Source organism: Lepidochelys kempii, chromosome 9 (genome assembly GCF_965140265.1).
Source record: "Lepidochelys kempii isolate rLepKem1 chromosome 9, rLepKem1.hap2, whole genome shotgun sequence".
Lineage (NCBI taxonomy): Eukaryota > Metazoa > Chordata > Testudines > Cheloniidae > Lepidochelys > Lepidochelys kempii.
In genome coordinates, this window is record NC_133264.1 from 46,325 (window position 1) to 72,179 (window position 25,855).

Sequence of the window (25,855 nt, forward strand, 5' to 3'; positions counted from 1 at the left end):
TTATTAAGTCCAAAGGCCAAATGGTATTTTATACAATTGCTCTAAACATGCCTAACAACCTAAAAATAAGCAGTCACTACATCCCAGTACAGTAACAAAGTAGTTGTAAGCATCTGATCAGTATACTTACTTACAGACAGACCAGACCTAAGTAAAAACCCTCTAATCCTAGTGTGCTCCAGCATGATCAGACAGTGTCTCACAACCTTCAGATTCATGGCTCTCTTTATATCCTTCAGCTAATTTTCTATCTTGAGCAAAAATCCCATTTGAAGCAGTATATCCTTGCTATTTTCCTTCCTCCAAGGGCTTCCCTTCTTATCTCCTCCCCATTCCTTGCTTATCAGCAGAACGGTGGGAAGGTTCATGCTTGTTTCTTTTAAGACCGTTTTTGTTTGTTTGTTACTGTAGCTCTTTATTTTATTGGTTATTTTTTGAACCAAACATCCTTCCCACACTACAGGCAATAAGTAATACTACTTATTATTCTCATGGCCTTCTTTTACTTGCTGACTGGGGCCTTTTCCTTACTAGCCACAAACATAAAGCAAATATACTATTTTCTTAACCAGACTTAAGCTAACTTTAATTCTTTTATTTTCATAATTATCCCCACAATATGCAGGAAAGCGTAAAATAAGATATGCAATTTATTGGCAGAATGCAATGTACTTTCCCCACAATCATAACCTTCAGGCACAAGACTGAGCAGGTTATGCTGTGCCATATCCAGTTCACAGTATAAGAACATAAATAGGGCAGAATTTTCCTCTCAGTTATCCTACATTGAACTTAATTGAGCAGTTCCTGCTTTATTTTCTGAAGAAGCATGTGTCACCATTCAGGGCAACTGTACCTGTACCTCCCTTCTGTGGCACCCAATCTAAGCTTGTGACTCCTGAGCTATCACCTCTCTTGGGCAGAGAGCTGTATTTTTCTCCCTCCTGACCAGGGTTTTTTCCAGGTTGCACAGTTCCCCTGCATACACTGTGATATTCTCAGCAAGCCAGACTGCCTAAACAGGCCAGTGTCTGCGCTTTGCTTTCTCTTTGAAAGCTATGAACAGCTGTAATTGCCAGTAGTTATGCATTACCATGCAGCCCTTTACAAGCAAGCACATTTATTCATAAGTTGAAAGCACTACAGAGAAAACATATTAAAAACAATAAAAGGTCCTATATGCATGCTAAAAGCTTAGCAAATGTCCTCCATCAGTCTTATAGAACCTAAGTATACCAAAGATCTTCCAACCCTCCCAGGAAGGATTCGGGATCCTCTGGGACAGAGGGTCCTGTCAGTTTGTTGGATCAGAAAGAAGGCCCTGAGTCAGTTTAAATTCAGGCTATTTATCTAAAAGTCCACTCTTTGTCTGTTGGTCTCTAGAGAATCCAGCTTGAAACAGTATGTAGGAGCCTCTCCTAGTGGTGGTAACTCTGGAGAGGTTACAACCTGAGTAAATTTTCCAAATCACCCCCACTGTTCTTAGTTCCTGGAGAAGCTGTGTTCGCCCACCCCCATGGAATTACATACAGTGCCTTGCCCACAATGTTACATATTGTGACAAAGCGCTGTCCTTGTCTCCGTGGGTCCCACATTTCCTGGCAGATTTGGCTAGCCTCAGGGGCTCACTGTGACCCTCCAGGAAGCCCTTCTCTCTCTCTAGAGGCAAGGGTCACAGCTTACTAAGCCATTTTCATCATAAGCCAGCAAGGGCGGTGAGGAGAAGCAACCCCCCCTCGCACAGTCTCTGTTGTCTCCCAGTCTCAGTGATTAATCAAGGAAGGGAGGGGGAGCCCTCTAGTCTGGGCTCCAGCTCAGGGACCCTAATAGTAGAAGCTATGGTAACTGACTTTTTGGAAATAGGATGTGTAAAATTCCCTAGGCCACTTCCCCACAGCAGCCCCCACTCAATATCTCCTTCACCGTTACCTCAGGGCTTCCTTCCCTGCGCCTGATATGGATTTGTACTGCTTAGTTCCTCCAACAGCACAGCTTCCCTCCTACAGCTTCTGTCACACATGCTTCACTGACTAACTGGGAGGCTTTTAACTAGTTCCAGCTAGCCCTTGATTGGCTTCAGGTGTCCCATGGTACCAGGGATTTGTTTAGCCTGGGACCAACATACCTGTTCCTCACTACTTTACTATAGTCATCTGGCCTTGCCCCGTCACAATATACTTAAAACAGCAAGATCTCTCAAAGATATTGTAGTAAATTGCAATACCTGTCACAGCAGGCATCTTATGTACAATAGTAATACTTTGCATTTATAGTGCCCCTTTCATCTGAAGATCTCAAAGAACTTTACAATTGGTGTGGTGGCTGTGGTGGGGGCAGAAAGAAACTTCAGTATTAAAATAGCTCTCAGAATGTGCTATTTGAAAGAATTATATAAAATGGTTACTATCTTAATGGGCAATACATCATAATACAGAGGTATATTAACCTCATTTCCCCCCAGGCAGTTTCAGTTGGATATGGTATTTCTCACTGCCTGTTTTTAATTTGTGTAATGTTGCTGTGTGCTGAAGAGTAATCATGGTCCATTACAGTAGCAGCTGAATTTCCTGTGTATACACATAATTTGTGTATCATTTTGTATGCTTGAGATGAAGAATGCTATTGAAATTATAAGATTAAATCTAACACACATAGAGGCTCGTAGTGCATCCTTTGCACATCTAAAAACTCCACTTGATGTCAGTAGGCATTTTAGGTATGCAAAGAATGGAGAATTGGAGGAAAGATGGGTTTGAAATTAAGGAGATGGACTAGCACTCAGGAGAGCCAGGTTCTGTTCTTGGATCTGCCACAGACTGCCTCTGTGACCATAGAAAAGCCACATGATCTCAGTGTACCATAGAGAATAACAGTTCACTACATCAGTGAGAGTTATAAGGCTTTCAGTTATTACAGTGATGGAGGTTATATACACTCCAAGATATAGAAAAGAAGTACAATTCTTTACGAAGAGACTTCACTAAATTCTGCTATGAACACCAAGGAAGGTCTGAAATATTAAACATGGTTCTGAAAAGTCAGTACAACACTCCCCGCTCCATGATACAAAATGTATGGAACAAGATTCTTTCCAGAAATATGTAGCAGCATAGAAAACAAGATAATTAACCTGAAAAATACATTTGGTACAGGATCAAGGTGTTTTCATAACTTCTTCTAATGTTACATAAAACAGCAAAGCAAACAGTAGAAAATAAACACACATAACCTACATGCATTTCCACAATTAGGAAAAACAACTTTTCCCCCTAGCATAAAGTGCTTTGCCGAGAACAAAAACTATTTACATTGATCAGAATGCCAAGTCTGGACATAGTCTTCTGTGAAATTTCTGTGAAATTTGGCAAACGATAAATTCTTCATACTGGGACTTGGTCTTGATTTCCCTTTATAACTTGGCCCCATAAACTAACTTCATAGTCTATTATTTGGTCTGCTTGTAAAATTGGCATTTAAGACTTGCAACTTTATGTACCATGCCCATCGTGTAGTATGACCGGCATTTGAACAGGTCCCATTTATCATTGGCAGGTTCATCTGAAAGAGACAGGCTTGACATATAAGGTTTGGATCAGGATTAATATTTCCCCAAAGTCTGGAAGTGTTTGTCCATAATGGCCAGAACCAAACTCCTATATCCAAAGGGGTCACCAGTGAAATTTCTATCCAGATCTTGGTTCAACTTCTGCAATTCCCCACTGTAGTTCAGGGATCTGTGAATCCAGGTTCAGATCCACTCCAAATAGAAAGGCAATTTAAAATATACTGTTTCCACAAATAAATAGCCTTGTAGCAGGAAAAGCTAAATGAACATTAAGACTAAGCAGTGGCTAGTTTTGGGATTGAACCTGGGTCTTCCATTCCTAGGATCTGACTTGCTAGTGATAAAACATTAGACATTACTAGACAATGAAACTAATCCCACTCCCTTTTCAAGGACACAATACAATCCCTTGAGAGGATATATCTGATCATGCACCATCCTGTAACTGAGGTGCTTGTAAAGATGAATTGTATATCATGACTGGAGCCTGCTGTAACTACTAGGAGGAGACCCTGAATGCTTAGCTGCAGCATTAATACATATAAATAAAGTATAATCCAAAAGAGACACAATAAAAAAAATCAAAAAAACAAAACAATACACCTGACATGAGAAGAACTGATCCAAAACTATCTGGAAAGTTTTGTGGAGAGAACTTCAGCCTTTTTTCTCTGATTTTCTCCTCTCTCAGTAGCAAACAATGTTAAAACGATGCTGGAGATCGAACGAGCTCACACTTAGATAGCATCCATCCAGAACAGGGCTGAAGAACACCGGTGAAGGTAATAGTGGGGGGACAATATGGGGAAGTTTGCACTCCCACTGTTTGTGCTGTACTTGTGTCTGTGAATAAAGTGAGAGAGTGTCAATCTCCAGAACTGTTGATCCAGCAACTTTCACCAGAACTAAATAAAATTAAAAAGTGAAACATAACTAAAACTAATAACTAAAATAACTAAAAGCTCTGATCATTTCTGTCTATCTGAAGGATGTATAGTCCTAACTGACTTCTCCATTTTTCACTGAATAGAAAGGATATTTGTGGTGGATCTTCCATTGTCAAGTGTGGAAATATTAATGTCTCATTCTTGAACAAAACCCCACATTTTTGTATTGTTGTTCTGACTGTACCGGGGGTTATAACAAAAAAATTACAAGTTCTTTCTTTATCAGTCTCTCTAGTCCCACAAGCAATGTTGTTTGCTAATTGTCCCAGCGTTTGGCAGAGGGTGTTTTCTTCAGTTCCAGCCATATCAATTATTTCTACTAGTGGGTCTCTCTTATTGATACTGAGCAGAAACCTGGGAGGCATATAGGTATGAGCAAAGAGTAGAGTATAGTGTGTTGGATGGTTCAGGGATTCTGGAGAATGTATGAGCTGTTCTAAATGAGACAGGCATGGGATCAGCCCTCCCTGGTGTAAGCACCCAAATAAAAGGGCACCAAGAACATTGAAAATAATAATGATGGGTTTCCACTTCAGGGTTCTATTCTGCTGTGTGATCAATAGAACTAGTGGTAAAATAAGAGGAATGAGGAATCGAGGTTCTTGGTGGCTGAACAGGGAAAGGAATGCCAAAGGAACAAAATAGAATGATAATAATGTTGGATTGCCCTTGGCAAGCACCAACATTGTAGGTGGCCTATGATTATGTAGTCTGATCCATGATAATTGACGGATGTTTATTTTCAGCATTTCTAAACCAACACTGATGGCCAGAATGTGTAGGATCCCAAAGAGCATTATCCCATTGACTACAAAATGAGTAAATCGTGGATGAATCCCATGCTGTGCAAGATTATGGGGATTAAGGTTATAGCGGAGAAAATTAAAAGGGGTCACTATTACTTTCTGATTTATTTGAGCTATGGTGCTTAACAGGCCATTCTTTTTAATGCTGTATAGGCTAATCTCTGATCCAATGGAGGTAAAATATAACGTGTCAGCTGCTGTGAAGATGGTGGCAGTGAAAGCTGTGCTTGAAACAAGCTTCAAGAGGTGGTTTGCAATAGTTTTAATGCTGTGCTGAGAAGTGGCATTTAAAACTGCCCAGTAAAGCAGTGGCATTAAAGCAAATGCCAGAAAAGTTGGCCTGTTGAAAAACCCAGCAACTGTTATAATCCCTATGAGACTGCTACTGGTAGGTTTCACCTGGCTGATGTCTGACTTAGGTGCTGTTCCATAACCAACTGCTTTTGGAGATACTAGTACCATCAGCAGGGCAAACAGAAGTCCTTCAAGTGTGTTGGTAAATGTTCTTGTGTAAAATACTAGTGTGACATAGGACCCAGCAAGCAGAACCAGGGCATTCCACTGATCTGCACCCCAGAAAGGAGCTAGCCGATACACGCTATAGTCTAGTATGAAAGAAAAGGTGGTGAGGAGAAGACGAGGTGACACAAGAAGGGTGTAGCTGTTGATGCCATTTGGCCACATGCCCAGCTGTTGCAAAGACTTGATCATCCAGTAGGTAAAGCCAGATGTAATTAATGGGAACACAACGGTTCTACAAGGAGAACTGGAAAGGAATTCCCAGGGATAATAGACTTGTAGGTCTAAAATATCTCCTGTGGAGGGAGAAGAAAAGCAGATGACACATTTTGGTAAATTGACCAGTATATGTGTATTAAAAATACAGTTTAGTGTGAGAAGCAGCATGGTTTAGCGGACAATAATACTGTAACAAAACTATAACCATCTAGGACTTCAGAGTAGTTATTATGTTGTCCATCATGGCTATTTAGAACTTCACAGTGAAAACAGAAAGAGAAATCAGATCTTCCTGTTCCCAAAATAAAAACTTCTACCATCTGAGCTGCTCCAGCCCTGGCAGCTGCTCCGGTTATGGGGGCTGCTTCAGGCGAGGGCCTGCTCCGGCCATGGGAGATGCTCCAGCCCCAGCTGCTGCTCCAGCCCTGGGGACTGACTCAGCCCTGACCGCCCGGGGTGCTCCAATCCTGGCTACTGCTCTGGCCCTGGAGAGTGCTCCAGCCCCCTGCCGCTGCTCCAGCTGTAAGGACTGCCACTGTTCCAGCCCTGGCTGCTGTTCCTGCAGCCAGGGAAGAAGCTCAAGAACTCACAGGGGTCTGTTAAAGTCACAGAATCCATGACCTCCATGAAAAAATCATATCCTTAATTATAATACATACAGAACCCACCTTACATGGGGGTTGTGAGGATTCGTTAGTACTTGTATAGTGCTTTTTGTAGATGAAAAATATTATGAAGGCTAAGTATTATTAATCTAAAAATGTTCAAATGGAAAGTTCAGCTCTCAAAATATTTTCAAACAACCTGCCCATTTTATATAAATATACTAGACATAGGTTTGTTATTAATCAATTATAATTCCTAGATAATAGAATTAGGGTCCAATGCTACAGCCACCCAGCATGCAGAATATCCATTATCTTCAATAGGTGTTTTGCATACAGAGAGCCTGAAGAATTCAGAGACTTTAAGGCCAGAAGGGTCCACTGTGATCACCTAACCTGACCACTTGCTTAACAAAGCATATAGAATTTCAGTCAATATTTGCTGCATCAAGCCCAATAGCTGTGCATTGTGTGAAGCATTACTTCCTTTTGTTTGTTTTATACCTCCTGCCTATTAATTTTATTAGGTTATTGTGTTATGTGAAGAGGTAAATAACACTTCCTTATTCACTTTCTCTAGACCATTCACAATTCTGTGAACCTCTACCAACCCCACCCCCCCAAATCTTCTCTTTTCCCAGCTGAATAGTCGCAATCTTTTTAATCTCTCTGGCAAGCTTTTCCATACGCCTAATCATTTTTGTTGCTCTTCTCTGCCCCTTATCCATTTCTAAGATATCTTTTTTGAGATGTGGGAGGAACCAGAACAGCACACTGTATTTAAGGTGTGGGCATAAATGTATTTATATAGTGGCATTATGATATTTTCTATCTTATTATCCATCCCTTTCCTAATGGTTCCTAACATTCTGTTAGCTTTTTAGACTTCCATGGCACATTAAGCGGATGTTTTCAGAGAACTATCCACAATGACTCCAAGATCTCTTTCTTGAGTGGTAACTGCTAATTTAGACCACATCATTTTGTATTTACAGTTGGGATTATACTTTCCAATGTGCATTACTCTGCATTTATCAAACTTGAATTTCATCTGCCATTTTGTTACCCATACACCCAGTTTTGTGAGATCCCCATTGTTACTCTTTGCAGTTTGCTTTAGACTTAACTATACTGTATCGTCTGCAATCTTTGCCACCTCACTGTTTACTCCTTTTTCCAGATAATTTATGAATATGTTGAACAGCACTAGTCCCAGTACAGATCCCTGGAGGACACTGCTATTTACCGCTCTCCATTCTGAAAACTGACCATTTATTCCTATGCTTTGTTTCCTGTCTTTTAATCAGTTACTGATCCATGAGATGACTTTCCCTCTTTTCCCCATGACTGCTTACTTTGCTTAACAGTGTTTGGTGAAGGATCTTCTCAAAGGCTTTCTGAACGTCCAAATACACTATATCTATTGCATCACCCTTTTCCATATGTTTGTTGAACCCCTCAAAGAATTCTAATAGATTGGTGAGGCACGATTTCCCTTACATAAGCCATATTGACCCATTCCCAATAAACTGTGTTCCTCTATGCATCTGATAATTCTGTTCTTCACTATAGTTTCAACCAATTTGCCTGATACTGAAGTTAGGTTAACCAGTCTGTAATGGTCAGGATCGCCTTTGGGGCCTTTTTTAAAAATTGGCATCACATTGGCTATCCTCCAGTCACCTGATACAGAAGCTGATTTAAGCAGTTGGTTTACATACCACAGTTAGTAATTCCGCAATTACATATATGAGATCGTTCAGAACTCTTGAATGAATACCATCTGGTCCTGGTTACTTATTAATGTTTAATTTATCCATTTGTTCCAAAACCTCCTCTATCAACACCTCAATCTGGGAGAGTTCCTCAGATCTTTCACCTAAAAAGAATGGCTCAGGTGTGGGAATCTCTCCCACACCCTCTGCAGTTGAGAGACTGATGCAGAGAAGCTAAATTTTGCAAATCTTTGCAATGGCCATATCTTCCTTAAGTGCTCCTTTAGCACCTGGATTATCCAGTGGCCCCACTGATTGTTTGGCAGGCTTCCTGCTTGTGATGTATTTAGGTTTTTTTTTTTTTGGCTGTTAGTTTATGTCTTTTGCTAATTGCCCTTCAAATTCTTTTTTGGCCTGTGTAATTACACTTTTACACTTGACTTGCCAGAGTTTGTGCTCCTTTCTATTTTCCTCAGTAGGATTTTACTTTCAATTTTTAAGGGATGCCTTTTTGACTTTAACTGCCCCTTTTATTCTGTTGTTTGGCCATGCTAGCATTTTTTTCTGGACCTCTTTTTTTTTTTTTAATTTGGAGTATACATTTAATTTGAGCCCCTCTTATGGTGTTTTTAAAGAGTTTCCATGCAGCTTGCTGGAATTTCATTCTTGTGACTATTCCTTTTGACTTCTGTTTAACTAGCTTCCTCTTTTTTATGCAGTTCCCCTTTTTGAAGTTAAATGATACAGTGGTGGGCTTCTTTAGTATTTTGCCCCCCACAAGGATGTTAAATTAAATTACATTATGGTCACTATTATCAAGCAGTTCAGCTGTATTTACCTCTTGGACCAGATCCTGTGTTTTAGGAGCAACAGGCAGATTTGCTGTTTATAGATTGAAGACCAGTACAGGGGGCCATCTGTGGACTGTTGTGTTTGTAACCATTCTCACATAATCAGAATAGCACAATAATCCAATCAGAATCCAGCTGTACAATTACATACTTTACAAACATTGATGATTTTAGCCTCAGAGTATATTGACCTATTGAGGTAGCAAGTACTATATTATTCTAATGTTACAGATGGAAAAACTGAAGCAGAGAGGTTCAGTTACCTGCTCAGAGTCACACTGCCTGTCAAAGGGACAGGCAACTGCTCAACAATGCTGCCTTTTTACGTCTGATAATGTGAATAATGTAATGTTTCCTGCTTAAACCACTAGAATGTAGAGTTCTAAATGTGGGTTTCTAAAAATAACCGTGCACAAATGCAGGAAAATTTACCTGCCATGACCTCAGGTGATTGGAAGAATTCATCAGGATGAAGGTAACCTGTCTGAGGAAGAAGGCACCAGAAAATTCGGAGCAGAGCAAGAATCCCCCAGAAAGTCTTGGCTGACATCCTAAGTTCACTCCGCTTGCCAGAACTGAATGATGTCTGGGCGAAGTCACAGACTTGGACTATTAGAAACATCAGTTGCCATGGGATCATTAACTTTGACCCTGAAATGGACAAAAAGTTTATTACAGGAACAAATCTTGCCCATCGAAGAGAGAAAAACATTGTCAATCATTCCTAAAAACTATAAAGCAAAGGTACATGGAAGTATGAATGAAAACTAATTAGGGATAAAGTCTCCCCTCTGATGTACAGGTTTATGGCTAATATTGGCCTTGAATGGGTGAAGGCCTTGCACAGCCTTTACGGACACATTCTCACAGCTGGGCCCACAGGATGAATACACCCTATCACATCTTTTCCCTTAAAAACATGAAGTAACTGTAGGCCCCAGTATCCATTTGCAGGCTCATTTTACTCAATTTTCATGCTCAGAGAATGTATCTGCATTTTTACAGACTTACCTACTGCACTCAGCTGGGAAAATAGATTACTTTCTAATAAAATTAACACAACCCACTTAAAACTATGAGAGCATGTACAGTATGAGTATAGCATGTACAGTATCAGTACAGCCCAACAGGAACGAATGGACAGCATTTATTTCTTTCAGAATAGCTAGATTAGATTAAATGTTTATTGATGTTCATTAAGAAACAGGTTTCAGAGTAACAGTCGTGATAGGCTGTATCCGCAAAAAGAACAGGAGTACTTGTGGCACCTTAGAGACGAACAAATTTATTAGAGCATAAGCTTTTGTGGGCTACAGCCCACTTCATCGGATGCATAGAATGGAACATATAGTAAGAAGAGCTATAGATACAGACAGAAAAATTGGAAGTTTCCATACAACTGTAAGAGGCTAATTAGTTAAGATGAGCTATTATCAGCAGGAGAAAAAAAACCAAACAAAAACAAAAAACTCTGTAGTGCTAATCAAGATGGCCCATTTAGACAGTTGACAAGAAGGTGTGACGATACTTAACTTAGGGAAATAAATTCAATATGGGTCACATTTTATATATATATATATATATATATATATATATATATATATAAAATCTTCTTACTAGATGTTCCATTCTATACAGCCGATGAAGTGGGCTGTAGCCCACGAAAGCTTATGCTCTAATAAATTTGTTAGGGTATGTCTACACTACGAAATTAGGTCGAATTTATAGAATTCGGTTTTTTTAGAAATCGGTTTTATATATTCGAGTGTGTGTGTGTCCCCACAGAAAATGCTCTAAGTGCATTAAGTGCATTAACTCGGCGGAGTGCTTCCACAGTACCGAGGCTAGAGTCGACTTCCGGAGTGTTGCACTGTGGGTAGCTATCCTACAGTTCCCGCAGTCTCTGCTACCCACTGGAATTCTGGGTTGAGATCCCAATGCCTGATGGGGCTAAAACATTGTCACGGGTGGTTCTGGGTACATATCATCAGGCCCCCGTTCCCTCCCTCCCTCCGTGAAAGTAAGGGCAGACAATCGTTTCGCGCCTTTTTTCCTGAGTTACCTGTGCAGACGCCATACCACGGCAAGCATGGAGCCCACTCAGCTCACTGTCACCGTATGTCTCCTGGGTGCTGGCAGACGTGGTACTGCATTGCTACACAGCAGCATCAACCCATTGCCTTGTGGCAGCAGACGGTACAGTACGACTGGTAGCCGTCATCATCATGTCCGAGGTGCTCCCGGCCACATCAGCCAGGAGCGCCTGAGCAGACGGGCGCAGGGACTAAAGTTGGAGAGACTTGATCAGGTCATTCTCTTTAGTCCTGAAGTCAGTCCTATTGAACCATCTTATGGTGAGCAGGCAGGCGATACGGATTGCTAGCAGTCCTACCGTACCATCTTCTGCCAGGCAGGCAAGAGATGAGGATGGCTAGCAGTCCTACTGCACTGTCCTCTGCCGAGCAGCCATGAGATGTGGATGGCTTGCAGTCCTTCTGCACCGTCTGCTGCCAGCCAAAGATGTAAAAGATAGATGGAGTGGGTCAAAACAAGAAATAGACCAGATTTGTTTTGTACTCATTTGCTTCCCCCCCTCCCCCCGTCTAGGGGACTCATTCCTCTAGGTCACACTGCAGTCACTCACAGAGAAGGTGCAGTGAGGTAAATCTAGCCATGTATCAATCAGAGGCCAGACCAACCTGCTTGTTCCAATAAGAACAATTACTTAGGTGCACCATTTCTTATTGGAACCCTCCGTGAAGTCCTGCCTGAAATACTCATTGATGTAAAGCCACCCCCTTTGTTGATTTTAATTCCCTGCAAGCCAACCCTGTGAGCCATGTCATCAGTCGCCCCTCCCTCCGTCAGAGCAATGGCAGACAATCGTTCCGCACCTTTTTTCTGTGCGGACGCCATACCAAGGCAAGCATGGAGGACGCTCAGCTCACTTTGTCAATTAGGAGCACATTGAACACCACACACATTATCCAGCAGCACCAGAACCTGGCAGAGTGATACCGGGCGAGTAGGTGACGTCAGCGCGGTCGCGTGAGTGATCAGGACATGGACACAGATTTCTCTGAAAGCATGGGCCCTGGCAATGCATGCATCATGGTGCTAATGGGGCAGGTTCATGCTGTGGAATGCCAATTCTGGGCTTGGGAAACAAGCACAGACTGGTGGGACCGCATAGTGTTGCACGTCTGGGACGATTCCCAGTGGCTGCGAAACTTTCGCATGCGTAAGGGCACTTTCATGGAACTTTGTGATTTCCTTTCCCCTGCCCTGAAGTGCATGAATACCAAGATGAGAGCAGCCCTCACAGTTGAGAAGTGAGTGGCGATAGCCCTGTGGAAGCTTGCAACGCCAGACAGCTACCAGTCAGTTGGGAATCAATTTGGAGTTTCCACAGTATGCATCCGATGAAGTGAGCTGTAGCTCACGAAAGCTTATGCTCAAATAAATTGGTTAGTCTCTAAGGTGCCACAAGTACTCCTTTTCTTTTTGCGAATACAGACTAACATGGCTGTTACTCTGAAACCTGAAATTTGGAGTGGGCAAATCTACTGTGGGGCTGCTGTGATGCAAGTAGCCCACGCAATCAAAGATCTGCTGATATCAAGGGTAGTGACCCTGGGAAATGTGCAGGTCATAGTGGATGGCTTTACTGCAATGGGATTCCCTAACTGTGGTGGGGCCATAGACGGAACCCATATCCCTATCTTGGCACCGGAGCACCAAGCCTGCGAGTACATAAACCGCAAGGGGTATTTTTCAATAGTGCCGCAAGCTCTGGTGGATCACAAGGGATGTTTCACCAACATCAACGTGGGATGGCCGGGAAAGGTACAGGACGCTCACATCTTCAGGAACTCTGGTCTGTTTCAAAAGCTGCAGGAAGGGACTTTATTCCCAGACCAGAAAATAATTGTTGGGGATGTTGAAATGCCTATAGTTATCCTTGGGGACCCAGCCTACCCCTTAATGCCATGGCTCATGAAGCCGTACACAGGCAGCCTGGACAGTAGTCAGGAGCTGTTCAACTACAGGCTGAGCAAGTGCAGAATGGTGGTAGAATGTGGATTTGGACGTTTAAAGGCGCGCTGGCACAGTTTACTGACTCGCTTAGACCTCAGCGAAACCAATATTCCCACTGTTATTACTGCTTGCTGTGTGCTCCACAATATCTGTGAGAGTAAGGGGGAGACGTTTATGGCGGAGTGGGAGGTTGAGGCAAATCGCCTGGCTGCTGGTTACGCTCAGCCAGACACCAGGGCGGTTAGAAAAGCACAGGAGGGCATGGTACGCATCAGAAAAGCTTTGAAAACCAGTTTCATGACTGGCCAGGCTACGGTGTGAAAGTTCTCTTTGTTTCTCCTTGATGAAACCCCCCGCCCCTTGGTTCACTCTACTTCCCTGTAACCTAACCACCCTCCCCTCCTCCCTTCGATCACCGCTTGCAGAGGCAATAAAGTCATTGTTGCTTCACATTCATGCATTCTTTATTCATTCATCACACAAATAGGGGGATGACTACCAAGGTAGCCCAGTAGGGGTGGAGGAGGAGGGAAGGAAAATGCCACACAGCACTTTAAGCACAGCACTTTAAAAGTTTACAACTTTAAAATTTATTGAATGCCAGCCTTCTTTTTTTGGGGCAATCTTCTGTGGTGGAGTGGCTGGTTGGCCAGTGGCCCCCCCACCGCGTTCTTGGGCGTCTGGGTGTGGAGGCTATGGAACTTGGGGAGGAGGGCGGTTGGTTACACAGGGGCTGTAGTGGCAGTCTGTGCTCCAGCTGCCTTTGCTGCAGCACAACCATACACTGGAGCATACTGGTTTGATCCTCCAGCAGCCTCAGCATTGAATCCTGCCTCCTCTCATCATGCTGCCGCCACATTTGAGCTTCAGCCCTCTCTTCAGCCCGTCACCTCTCCTCCCGGTCATTTTGTGCTTTCCTGCACTCTGACATTATTTGCCTCCATGCATTTGTCTGTGCTCTGTCAGTGTGGGAGGACAGCATGAGCTCAGAGAACATTTCATCAGGAGTGTGGTTTTTTTTTTCTTTCTAATCTTCACTAGCCTCTGGGAAGGAGAATATCCTGTGATCATTGAAACACATGCAGCTGGTGGAGAAAAAAAAGGGACAGCGGTATTTAAAAAGACATTTTATAAAACAGTTGCTACACTCTTTCAGGGTAAACCTTGCTGTTAACATTACATACATAGCACATGTGCTTTCGTTACAAGGTCGCATTTTGCCTCCCCCCCATCGTGTGGCTACCCCCTCAACCATCCCCTCTCCCCGTGGCTAACAGCGCGGAACATTTCTGTTCAGCCACAGGCAAACAGCCCAGCAGGAACGGGCTCCTCTGAGTGTCCCCTGAAGAAAAGCACCCTATTTCAACCAGGTGACCATGAATGATATCTCACTCTCCTGAGGATAACACAGAGAGATAAAGAACGGATGTTGTTTGAAAGCCAGCAAACATACACTGCAATGCATTGTTGTACAATGATTCCCGAGTACGTGTTACTGGCCTGGAGTGGTAAAGTGTCCTACCATGAAGGACGCAATAAGGCTGCCCTCCCCAGAAACCTTTTGCAAAGGCTTTGGGAGTACATCCAGGAGAGCCGCGAATGCCAGAGCAAATTAATCCTTTCACATGCTTGCTTTTAAACAATGTATAGTATTTTAAAAGGTACACTCACCGGAGGTCCCTTCTCCGCCTGCCGGGTCCAGGAGGCAGCCTGGGGTGGGTTCGGGGGTTACTGGCTCCAGGTCCAGGGTGAGAAACAGTTCCTGGCTGTCGGGAAAACCGGTTTCTCCGCTTGCTTGCTGTGAGCTATCTTCTTCGTCCCCAAAACCTGCTTCCGTGTTGCCTCCATCTCCATTGAAGGAGTCAAACTACATGGCTGGGGTAGCGGTGGCTGAACCCCCTAAAATGGCATGCAGCTCATCATAGAAGCGGCATGTTTGGGGCTCTGACCCGGAGTGGCCGTTCGCCTCTCTGGTTTTCTGGTAGGCTTGCCTCAGCTCCTTAAGTCCCTGTTATGGCCTCTGTCCTTTATGCCCAGGGAGATTTTGACAAAGGTTTTGGCATTTCGAAAACTGGAACGGAGTTCTGATAGCACGGATTCCTCTCCCCCTACAGCGATCAGATCCAGTACCTCCCGTTCAGTTCATGCTGGAGCTCTTTTGTGATTCTGGGACTCCATCATGGTCACCTCTGCTGATGAGCTCTGCATGGTCACCTGCAGCTTGCCAAACAGGAAATGAGATTCAAAAGTTCACAGTTCTTTTCCTGTCTACCTGGCCAGTGCATCTGAGTTGAGAGTGCTGTCCAGAGCGGTCACATTGGAGCACTCTGGGATAGCTCCCGGAGGCCAATACCGTCAAATTGTGTCCACAGTACCCCAAATTCGACCCGGCAAGGCCGATTTAAGCGCTAATCCACTTGTCAGGGGTGGAGTAAAGAAATCGATTTTAAGAGCCCTTTAAGTCGAAATAAAGGCCTTCACTGTGTGGACGGGTGCAGGTTTACATTGATTTAACGCTGCTAAATTCGACCTAAAGTCCTAGTGTAGACCAGGGCTGAGTCTCTAAGGTGCCACAAGTACTCCTGTTCTTTTCTCATAAAGAAACAGACAATGAAAAGTACAAAAAGGTAAATGACTTACATCTTGTATGTTTCCAAATACAGTTTATATTTCTTAAGGTACAGTGACACTTTAATACTCTTACACCTTGCCTATATAAGAGCGAAGTACAGCTCTAAGACCCATTTGGGCCTCCTAGTATACATGTAAAATACCTTGAGTCCACAGACAAAAGTACTCGAACAGTACACATACATGTGGATAAGCCACAAATTAAAGACATCTCAGCCTGCAACATTTTAGTGATGGTGTGATCGGAAGTTGTCATAAACACAGAGCTAAGGATAGCCTAGAATTCCTCCTTACCCGTAAGGGGTTAAGAAACTCAAATGGCCAGGTGCCAACCAGACTAACAGGACCAATGGGGAAAGAAGATACTTTCAGATCTTGGGGGCAAGGGGGGAAGGTTTTGTTTGTGCTCTTTGTTTCGTGTGGGGGTTCTCTCTTGGGACTGAGAGGGGCAAGACTGAAATCCATCTTCTCCAACCCATCCCAATCCAAGTTTCCAATATTGCAACCAGTATAGGTAAGCCAGGCAGGGCGGATTAGTCTATCTTTTGTTTTATGTGAATTTTCCCTGTGTTAAGGAGGTTTATTCCTGTTTTCTGTAACTTTAAGGTTTTGCCCAGAGGGGGATCCTCTGTGTTTTGAATCTGAATACCTTGTAAAGTATTTTCCATCCTGATTTTACAGGGATGATTTTTACTTTTCTTTTTCTTTTTTTTTTTTAAATAAAATCTTTCTTTTAAGAACCTGACTGGTTTTTCCATTGTTCCAAGAGCCAGGGGTTTGGGTCTTTGATGATTTTTTTAACCAGTTGGTTAGGATATTATTCTCAAGCCTCCCCAGGAAAAGGTGTGTAAGGGCTTGGGGGGATTGCTGAGGGAAGAGGAACTCCAAGTGGTCCTTTTCCCTGGTTCTTTGCTAAATCACTTGGTGGTGGCAGCGTTACTTAAACCCAAGGTACAAGGGAGAATGTGCGCCTGGGGAGTTTTTAAACCTAAGCTGGTAGAAATAAGCGTAGGGGGTCTTTCATGAGGGTCCCCACGTCTGTACCCTAGAGTTCACAGTGAGGAGGGAACCCTGACAGAAGTCATTACCCTAATAGCAGAAAGGCCCTTATATAAAAAGTGACACCCCACCCCACATTGAGATTTTAGAATGCAAAGACTTTACTCTGACTGAGTTAAAGTCTAATGTTTCATCTACATTACATGCGAAAATAATGCTGGTGAAAATTGAGTAGATTAAGGGGGGACAATGATTGTGCATTGTTAGTTCATCATTGTTAGTGTGATACATGAAGGGACAGGGGAGTAGCTCTCTTTGATGGACACCCAGCCAGCCAGTTAGCTGTAAAATCCCTCTTGGTCCGTTCTCTGCTTGCTTTACCTGTAAAGTGTTAACACAGGTAAAAGAAAAGGAGTTGGCACCTGACCAAAAGAGCCAATGGGAAGGTAGAACTTTTTAAAATGGGGAGAGAAACTTTTCCTTTGTCTGTTGTTGTTCTCTGGGCTGCAAGGATGGAGCAGCGATGCTGTGTAAGGCTTCAACCAGGTATGAAAATTCATCGTCCATACCTAGAAGAAATTATTTGGATAGGGAATGTTTAGACAGACACAATCAGGTTTATTTTGGCTTGCGGATCTCCTCTGTGCTAACCCTAGATGCTTTTGTTTGCTTGTAACCTTTAAGCTGAGCACCCAAGAAGCTATTTTGGGTGCTTGATTTTGGAATTGCTCTTTTAAAAATCTAGCAAAAGCCTAAGTTCCAAATGTAATTTTTTTTCCTTTTTGTTTTTAATAAAATTTACCTTTAAGAACAGGATTGGATTTTTGGTGTCCTAAGAGGTTTGTGCATGTTGTTTGATTAGCTGGTAGCTACAGCTAATTTCCTTTGTTTTCCCAAGAGCGCCTTCCTGCGTTCAAAGGTTGGGTTTTTTGCATTTGGGTGGTGGCAGCGTTTACCAAGCCAAGGTCAGAGAAAAGCTGTAACCTTGGGAGTGTAATACAAGCCTGGAGTGGCAAGTATTAATTTTTAAAATCCTTATGGGCCCCCACTTCTGCACTCGGAGTGACAGAGTGGGGATTCAGCCTTGACAGTTAGTTTTAAGTAAATTCTATGTTAGCTTTTATAGTATTTCTGTAGCTTTTAGCTCTAGCTTCTTCTAAGTCCTAGAGGCCAAATTTAGGCTGCTAGGTAAGAGCTTCAGAGTAGCAGCCGTGTTAGTTTGTATCCTCAAAAAGAAAAGGAGGACTTTTGCATCCGATGAAGTGAGCTGCAGCTCACAAAAGCTTATGCTCAAATAAATCTGTTAGTCTCTAAGATGCCACAAGTCCTCCTTTTCTTTTTAGGTAAGAGCTTGAAGTCCAGGACCTCCACGGTAGCATTCTCTGAAATGCTTCCAGTTCCAAGCGCAGGGCCAGTTAGACAGGCAGAACAGCAGGGTCTCAATGCATGGATGAGATGATGGTGTAGGGAGGAGGGGTTTAGATTTATTAGGAACTGGGGAAGCTTTTGGGAAAGGGGGAGCCTATACAGGAAGAATGGGCTCCACCCAAACCAAAATGGAACCAGACTGCTGGCACTTAAAGTAAAAAGGTCATAGAGCATTTTTTAAACTAAGGGCTAGGGGAAAGCCAACAGTGCAGAGGAGCACATGGGTCGGACAGAGACATCCCTTTGGGGAGGATCTACTAATGGACATTCTCTGTGTCCTGGTAAGAAGGAGAGTATGGAAGATAATAAAATACAGGTAGGATCTGATGAGAAAAAGTCAAATGAAAAAAGTCTCATTCAATTACATCATCTAATGGGAGACAGCTAAAAAGTGACAAGTTTTTAAAGTGCTCATATACCAATGCTAGAAGTCTAAATAATAAGATGGGTGAACTAGAGTGCCTCATATTAAATGAGGATATTGATATAATAGTCATTGGTGGAATGAGGATAATGAATGGGATACAGTAATACCAGGTGTAACATTCTATACCTTGGGGGAGCATGCTGTAACCCCTGTATTCCTCATTTTCATATAATTGTGATCTTACGTATAAAGCATGCCTTGTAAGGTATCAGGAGAAAGGTTACGATCTGCTGAAAGTAATTTATCTGTCCATATATGTATATCATTAATGCATATGAAGTTATGAGAATTGTGTAGTATGGTTGTCACTAAAACATGCTGTAAGTTGGGGAATCAGCCAGATATTAGCTCCCCAGAGGCAACAGCAAGGAAAGTAACCAACACCCAGGCAGGGTGTCAATCAACCCATCAACAGCCATTGTCCAGCAAGGGAGCTACAATGCGATGACTCACCCGCATGTGGCCACACCAGGGGAATTGCTCAACCTTGTTTGGAGAGACTCAGTCATGCTCACCTGACTCTGAAGGGGGGTAAGCAAAGCCAAGATGGAAGAAAGGACAGGAGAGACATTTGCCATGCTGGCTCTCTCTCTTCACCTACATCTACAGACACCACCAAGCACGGTGACAGGTTTCAGGGTGGTAGCTGTGTTAGTCTGTAACAGCAAAAACAACAAGGAGTACTTGTGGCACTTTAGAGATTAACTCATTTATTTGGGCATGTCAAGGTTCCTCCCCCACTCTGAACTCTAGGGTACAGATGTGGGGACCTGCATGAAAACTTCCTAAGCTTACTTTTACCAGCTTAGGTTAAAACTTCCCCAAGGTACAAATTAATTCATAGAATCATAGAATATCAGGGTTGGAAGGGACCCCAGAAGGTCATCTAGTCCAACCCCCTGCTCAAAGCAGGACCAATTCCCAGTTAAATCATCCCAGCCAGGGCTTTGTCAAGCCTGACCTTAAAAACCTCTAAGGAAGGAGATTCTACCACCTCCCTAGGTAACGCATTCCAGTGTTTCACCACCCTCTTAGTGAAAAAGTTTTTCCTAATATCCAATCTAAACCTCCCCCATTGCAACTTGAGACCATTACTCCTCGTTCTGTCATCTGCTACCATTGAGAACAGTCTAGAGCCATCCTCTTTGGAACCCCCTTTCAGGTAGTTGAAAGCATCTATCAAATCCCCCCTCATTCTTCTCTTCTGCAGGCTAAACAATCCCAGCTCCCTCAGCCTCTCCTCATAACTCATGTGTTCCAGTCCCCTAATCATTTTTGTTGCCCTTCGCTGGACTCTCTCCAATTTATCCACATCCTTCTTGAAGTGTGGGGCCCAAAACTGGACACAGTACTCCAGATGAGGCCTCACCAATGTCGAATAGAGGGGAACGATCACGTCCCTCGATCTGCTCGCTATGCCCCTACTTATACATCCCAAAATGCCATTGGCCTTCTTGGCAACAAGGGCACACTGCTGACTCATATCCAGCTTCTCGTCCACTGTCACCCCTAGGTCCTTTTCCGCAGAACTGCTGCCTAGCCATTCGGTCCCTAGTCTGTAGCTGTGCATTGGGTTCTTCCGTCCTAAGTGCAGGACCCTGCACTTATCCTTATTGAACCTCATCAGATTTCTTTTGGCCCAATCCTCCAATTTGTCTAGGTCCTTCTGTATCCATCCCTCCCCTCCAGCGTATCTACCACTCCTCCCAGTTTAGCATCATCCGCAAATCTGCTGAGAGTGCAATCCACACCATCCTCCAGATCATTTATGAAGATATTGAACAAAACCGGCCCCAGGACCGACCCTTGGGGCACTCCACTTGATACCGGCTGCCAACTAGACATGGAGCCATTGATCACTACCCGTTGAGCCCGACAATCTGGCCAGCTTTCTACCCACCTTATAGTGCATTCATCCAGCCCATACTTCCTTAACTTGCTGACAAGAATACTGTGGGAGACCGTGTCAAAAGCTTTGCTAAAGTCAAGAAACAATACATCCACTGCTTTCCCTTCATCCACAGAACCAGTAATCTCATCATAAAAGGCTATTAGATTAGTCAGGCATGACCTTCCCTTGGTGAATCCATGCTGGCTGTTCCTGATCACTTTCCTCTCATGCAAGTGCTTCAGGATTGATTCTTTGAGGACCTGCTCCATGATTTTTCCAGGGACTGAGGTGAGGCTGACTGGCCTGTAGTTCCCAGGATCCTCCTTCTTCCCTTTTTTAAAGATTGGCACTACATTAGCCTTTTTCCAGTCATCCGGGACTTCCCCGGTTCGCCATGAGTTTTCAAAGATAAAGATAATTTCAAATAGTTTCAAAGATAATTCTACCCTTTGCCCTTGGAATTTCCACTGCCACCACCAAACTTTAACTGGGTTTACTGGGAAACGTAGTTTGGACACGTCTTTCCCCCCAAAATCCTCCCAACCCTTGCACCCCACTTCCTGGGGAAGGTTTGGTAAAAATCCTCACCAATTTGCATATGTGACCACAGACCAAGTCCTTGGATCTTAGAACAATGAAAAAGCATTCAGTTTTCTTACAAGAAGACTTTTAATAGAAGTAAAGGAATCACCTTTGTAAGATCAGGATGGTAGATACCTTACAGGGTAATTAGATTAAAAACATAGAGAATCCCTCTAGGCAAAACCTTAAGTTACAACAAAGGCACACAGACAGAGATAGTCATTCTATTCAGCACAGTTCTTTTCTCAGCCATTTAAAGAAATCATAATCTAACACATACCTAGCTAGATTACTTACTAAAAGTTCTAAGACTCCATTTCTGTTCTGTCCCTGGCAGAAACCAGCATACAGACAGACACAGACCCTTTGTTTCTCTCCCTCCTCCCAGCTTTTGAGAGTATCTTGTCTCCTCATTGGTCAGTTTGGTCAGGTGCCAGCGAGGTTACCTTTAGCTTCTTAACCCTTTACAGGTGAGAGGAGTTTTCCTCTGGCCAGGAGGGATTTTAAAGGGGTTTACCCTTCCCTTTATATTTATGACAGGGCATAAGCTTTTGTGGGCTAAAACCCACTTCATCAGATGCATAGAGTGGAAAATACAGTAGGAAGAGAATTATATATACACACACACACACAGAGAGTACATGAAAAGATGGGGGCTGGTAAGGGCTACTAGGATTATCTGAGGAATGGAAAACCTGTCTTATGAAAGGAGACTTAAGGAGCTTGCCTTGTTTAGCCTAACTAAAAGAAGGTTGAGGGGAGATAGGATTGCTCTCTATAAATATATCAGAGGGATAGGAATTATTTAAGTTCAGTACCAATGTGGACACAAGAACAAATGGATATAAACTGGTCATTGGAAAGTTTAAACTTGAAATTAGATGAAGATTTCTAACCATCAAAGGAGTGAAGTTTTGGAATAGCCTTCCAAGGGAAGCAGTGGGGGCAAAAGACCTATCTGGCTTTAAGATTAAACTCAATAAGTTTATGGAGGAGATGGTATGATGGGATAACATGATTTTGGCAATTAATTGATCTTTAAATATTCATGGTAAATAGGCCCAATGGCCTGTGATGGGATGTTAGATGGGGTGGGATCTGAGTTACTACAGAGAATTCTTTCCTGGGTATCTGGCTGGTGAATCTTGTCCATATGCTCAGGGTTTAGCTGATCGCCATATTTGGGATTAGGAAGGAATTTTCCTCCAGGGCATATTGGAAGAGGCCCTGGAGGTTTTTCACCTTCCTCTGTAGCATGGGGCATGGGTCACTTGCTGCAGGATTCCCTGCTCCTTGAAGTCTTTAAATCATGATTTGAGGACTTCAATAGCTCAAACATAGGTGAGAGGTTTTTTGCAGGAGTAGGTGGGTGAGATTCTGTGGCCTGCGCTGTGCAGGTCAGACTAGATGATCATAATGGTCCCTTCTGACCTTGATATCTATGAATCTTTTCATGTACTCTGTGTATATATATCTTCCTACTGTATTTTCCACTCCATGCATCTGATGAAGTGCGTTTTAGCCCATGAAAGCTTATGCCCAAATAAATTTGTTAGTCTCTAAGGTGCCACAAGTACTCCTCTTTGTTTTCACCACCACCACCAAGTGACTAAAGCACTGTTCAAAGGGGAGAGCCTGGCTGAAGAGCAGCCAACCTGTGGTGAGAAGCATCTAAGTTTCTAAGGACATTGAAAGTGTTAAGATCAGTTTAGAATGCGTTTTGCTTTTATTTTCATTTGACCAAATCTGACTTGTTCTGTTTTGACTTATAATCACTAAAATCTATCTTTATAGTTAATAAATCTGTTTGTTTATTCTACCTGAAGCAGTGCGTTTGGTTTGAAGTGTGTCAGAGACTCCCCTTGAGATATCAAGCCAGGTACATATCAATTTCTTTGTTAAATTGATGAACTTATATAAGCTTGCAGCGTCCAGCAGGTATAATTGGACACTACAAGATGGAGGTTCTTAGGGCCATGTCTGGGACCGGAGATATTGGCTCGTATCATTCGGTTGCAAATAGCTAGGAGCAGCTTACATGCCAGAAGCTGTGCGTGAGCAGCCCAGCAGTAGGGGGTTCTCACAGCAGTGCATGGTAAGGCTGGGTCCCAGAGTCAAGCATTGGAGTGACCTAGCAGATCACTGGTCCAGATAACACCAGAGGGAAACGTCACACTAGGGTACAAAATATGCTGGAAGGTCAGAACACGTCGTGCTGGTGGGGGAGTGGCACTATGTGTGAAAGAAAGTGTAGACTCAAATGAAGTAAAAATCTTACATGAACCAAAAACTGTACCTTAGCATCTCTATGGATACTAATTCCATGCTCTAATAATAAGAATATAGCAGTAGGGATATATTACTGACCACCTGACCGGAATGGTGATAGTGACTGTGAAATGCTCAGGGAGATTAGAGAGGCTCTTACAATAAAAATAAAAAATAATAATGGGGGATTTCAACTATCCCCATATTGACTGGGTACATATCACCTCAGGACAGGATGCAGACAGGGACGACCCACAACATTTTTGGCACCTGAGACGGGAAGCTCAAATGACAGCCCATGTCCCCTCGCTTGGGACAAAAAACTTTGAAAGGTCTCAATTCTGCCTTCTTCCTGTTCTACTCCTCTCATGGTATTGCTCTGCTACCTACCCCAATAAAGGGGAACTAACAACTTAAAATGCCTTGTTCAAAAATTTTAAAACACTTAACTTTCAAATGCCTGAACAGCAAATGTAACTTTTCTTGTCTGCATAGTAAACTCTGGCATTTTTATCTGTTTGAATTAATCAAAGTGGTACTTCCCGTGCCTTCTTGGTTGCAAAGATTTGAACTGCTTCCTGAAGGTCCCAAGTCTGGGCCAGCTCATGCTCTATTGAGATGGTTGCAAGGCCGACCAGCCTCTCCTGTGGCATTGTGGAGCGTAGATGTGTTTTATTAACTTCAGCTTGGAGAAGCTGCATTCTCCACTGGCAACTGTTACAGGAAGTGTTAGAAGTATGCGCAGAGCAACAAAAGCATTTGGAAACAGGGTGGTCATCTTATCTGTGCACATATATTCCAGAACAGCCTCTGGAGTTGATCCTGCTGAACTGTACCTTGAAAGGGCTTTCAGTTCATCACCTAAATCACTCGCATGTCACCATGTGTCAACACTGTCTCTAGTGCCCTGCATTGCTGGTGTAGGTCTTTTTCAGGTATAGTGAGGAGTTTTGGAATATCATATAACATCCCAAATATACTGCTGTGTTCCTTGGGCTGCATGAAACATTCTTCAACTGACTGTATTGCACAATCTAGCACCTGGGTAAAGAATTCAACTTTGAATTGTTGTTTGGGGTCTCTTATGGGATTATCCCGTGCCTCGTAATCAAAATGTCATCTTCTTCGGTCACTCTTGTATTCTTGAATGGGTGGCAAAATAGCTTGCACAAAATAGCATGCACAGAAGTTCCTCTGCCAACTTCTGTGCATGCTTCAGAATGTTTTGAAATCCCTCATCTGACCGGTAAGACTGTAGGTATGACTTTGCTTTGTCCAATTGTTCCACTGCTCCAGATATATCAAGATCGAACACCTTGGAATCTCTTGCTTACAACATTTATTTCAAACAGCATGTCATGCCACAACACTAAGCCACACAGAAATTTGAAGTTATGTATGTTTCTGGTGATTTCATTTCCCTCTGCTACTGTTCTCCTAAGAACAGTTCCTGTCATAGCATTATCCTCCATAATGGCAACTATGGCATCATCTATCTTCCCAATTTGGTGTTTGATAGGCTTTATCGCCTCCACTTGACTTTTCCATTGTGTGGCACTCAGGGGTTTCAGTGTCAGAGAGGATGTTCCCAGATGTTGCTTTAAAATTTGCCATCGATGAGTTGATGCAGAGAAAAATACATAGATGCTTTGAATTACATTAAAAAGATTGGTTTCAGAGTAACAGCCGTGTTAGTCTGTATTCGCAAAAAGAAAAGGAGTACTTGTGGCACCTTAGAGACTAACCAATTTATTTGAGCATGAGCTTTCGTGAGCTACAGCTCACTTCATCGGATGCATACCGTGGAAACTGCAGCAGACTTTATATACACACAGAGAATATGAAATAATACCTCCTCCCACCCCACTGTCCTGCTGGTAATAACTTATCTAAAGTGATCATCAGGTTGGGCCATTTCCAGCACAAATCCAGGTTTTCTCACCCTCCAACCCAGAGTTGTCACTTTGGATGGGCTATCACCAGCAGGAGAGTGAATTTGTGGGGGGGGGGGGGTGGAGGGTGAGAAAACCTGGATTTGTGCTGGAAATGGCCCAACCTGATGATCACTTTAGATAAGCTATTACCAGCAGGACAGTGGGGTGGGAGGAGGTATTGTTTCATATTCTCTGTGTGTATATAAAGTCTGCTGCAGTTTCCACGGTATGCATCCGATGAAGTGAGCTGTAGCTCACGAAAGCTCATGCTCAAATAAATTGGTTAGTCTCTAAGGTGCCACAAGTACTCCTTTTCTTTTTATTAAAAAGATTCAGCAGTCTCACTAGAAGCTGATGCTGCATCACTGACCACCAAGTTCAATGAATGAGAACTACATGGGACAAAAAAAAAGCTTGAGGGTTTAACTCT

General features: G+C 43.0%; 1 protein-coding gene across 1 annotated transcript in view; it reads right to left on the reverse strand.

Annotated features, from left to right (window-relative positions):
- Positions 1-4,480: 4,480 nt before the first annotated feature.
- The window catches only part of PIGZ (phosphatidylinositol glycan anchor biosynthesis class Z), a 30,178-nt gene continuing 8,803 nt past the window's right edge, over positions 4,481-25,855 (reverse strand). Inside the window, exons 2-3 of the mRNA XM_073358912.1 lie at positions 9,660-9,878; positions 4,481-6,133 (exon numbers count right to left, since the gene is read on the reverse strand). Of these exons, the coding sequence (XP_073215013.1) occupies positions 4,521-6,133; positions 9,660-9,878 (1,832 nt within the window). The 3' untranslated portion in view covers positions 4,481-4,520. The remainder of the gene's footprint in view (positions 6,134-9,659; positions 9,879-25,855) is intronic.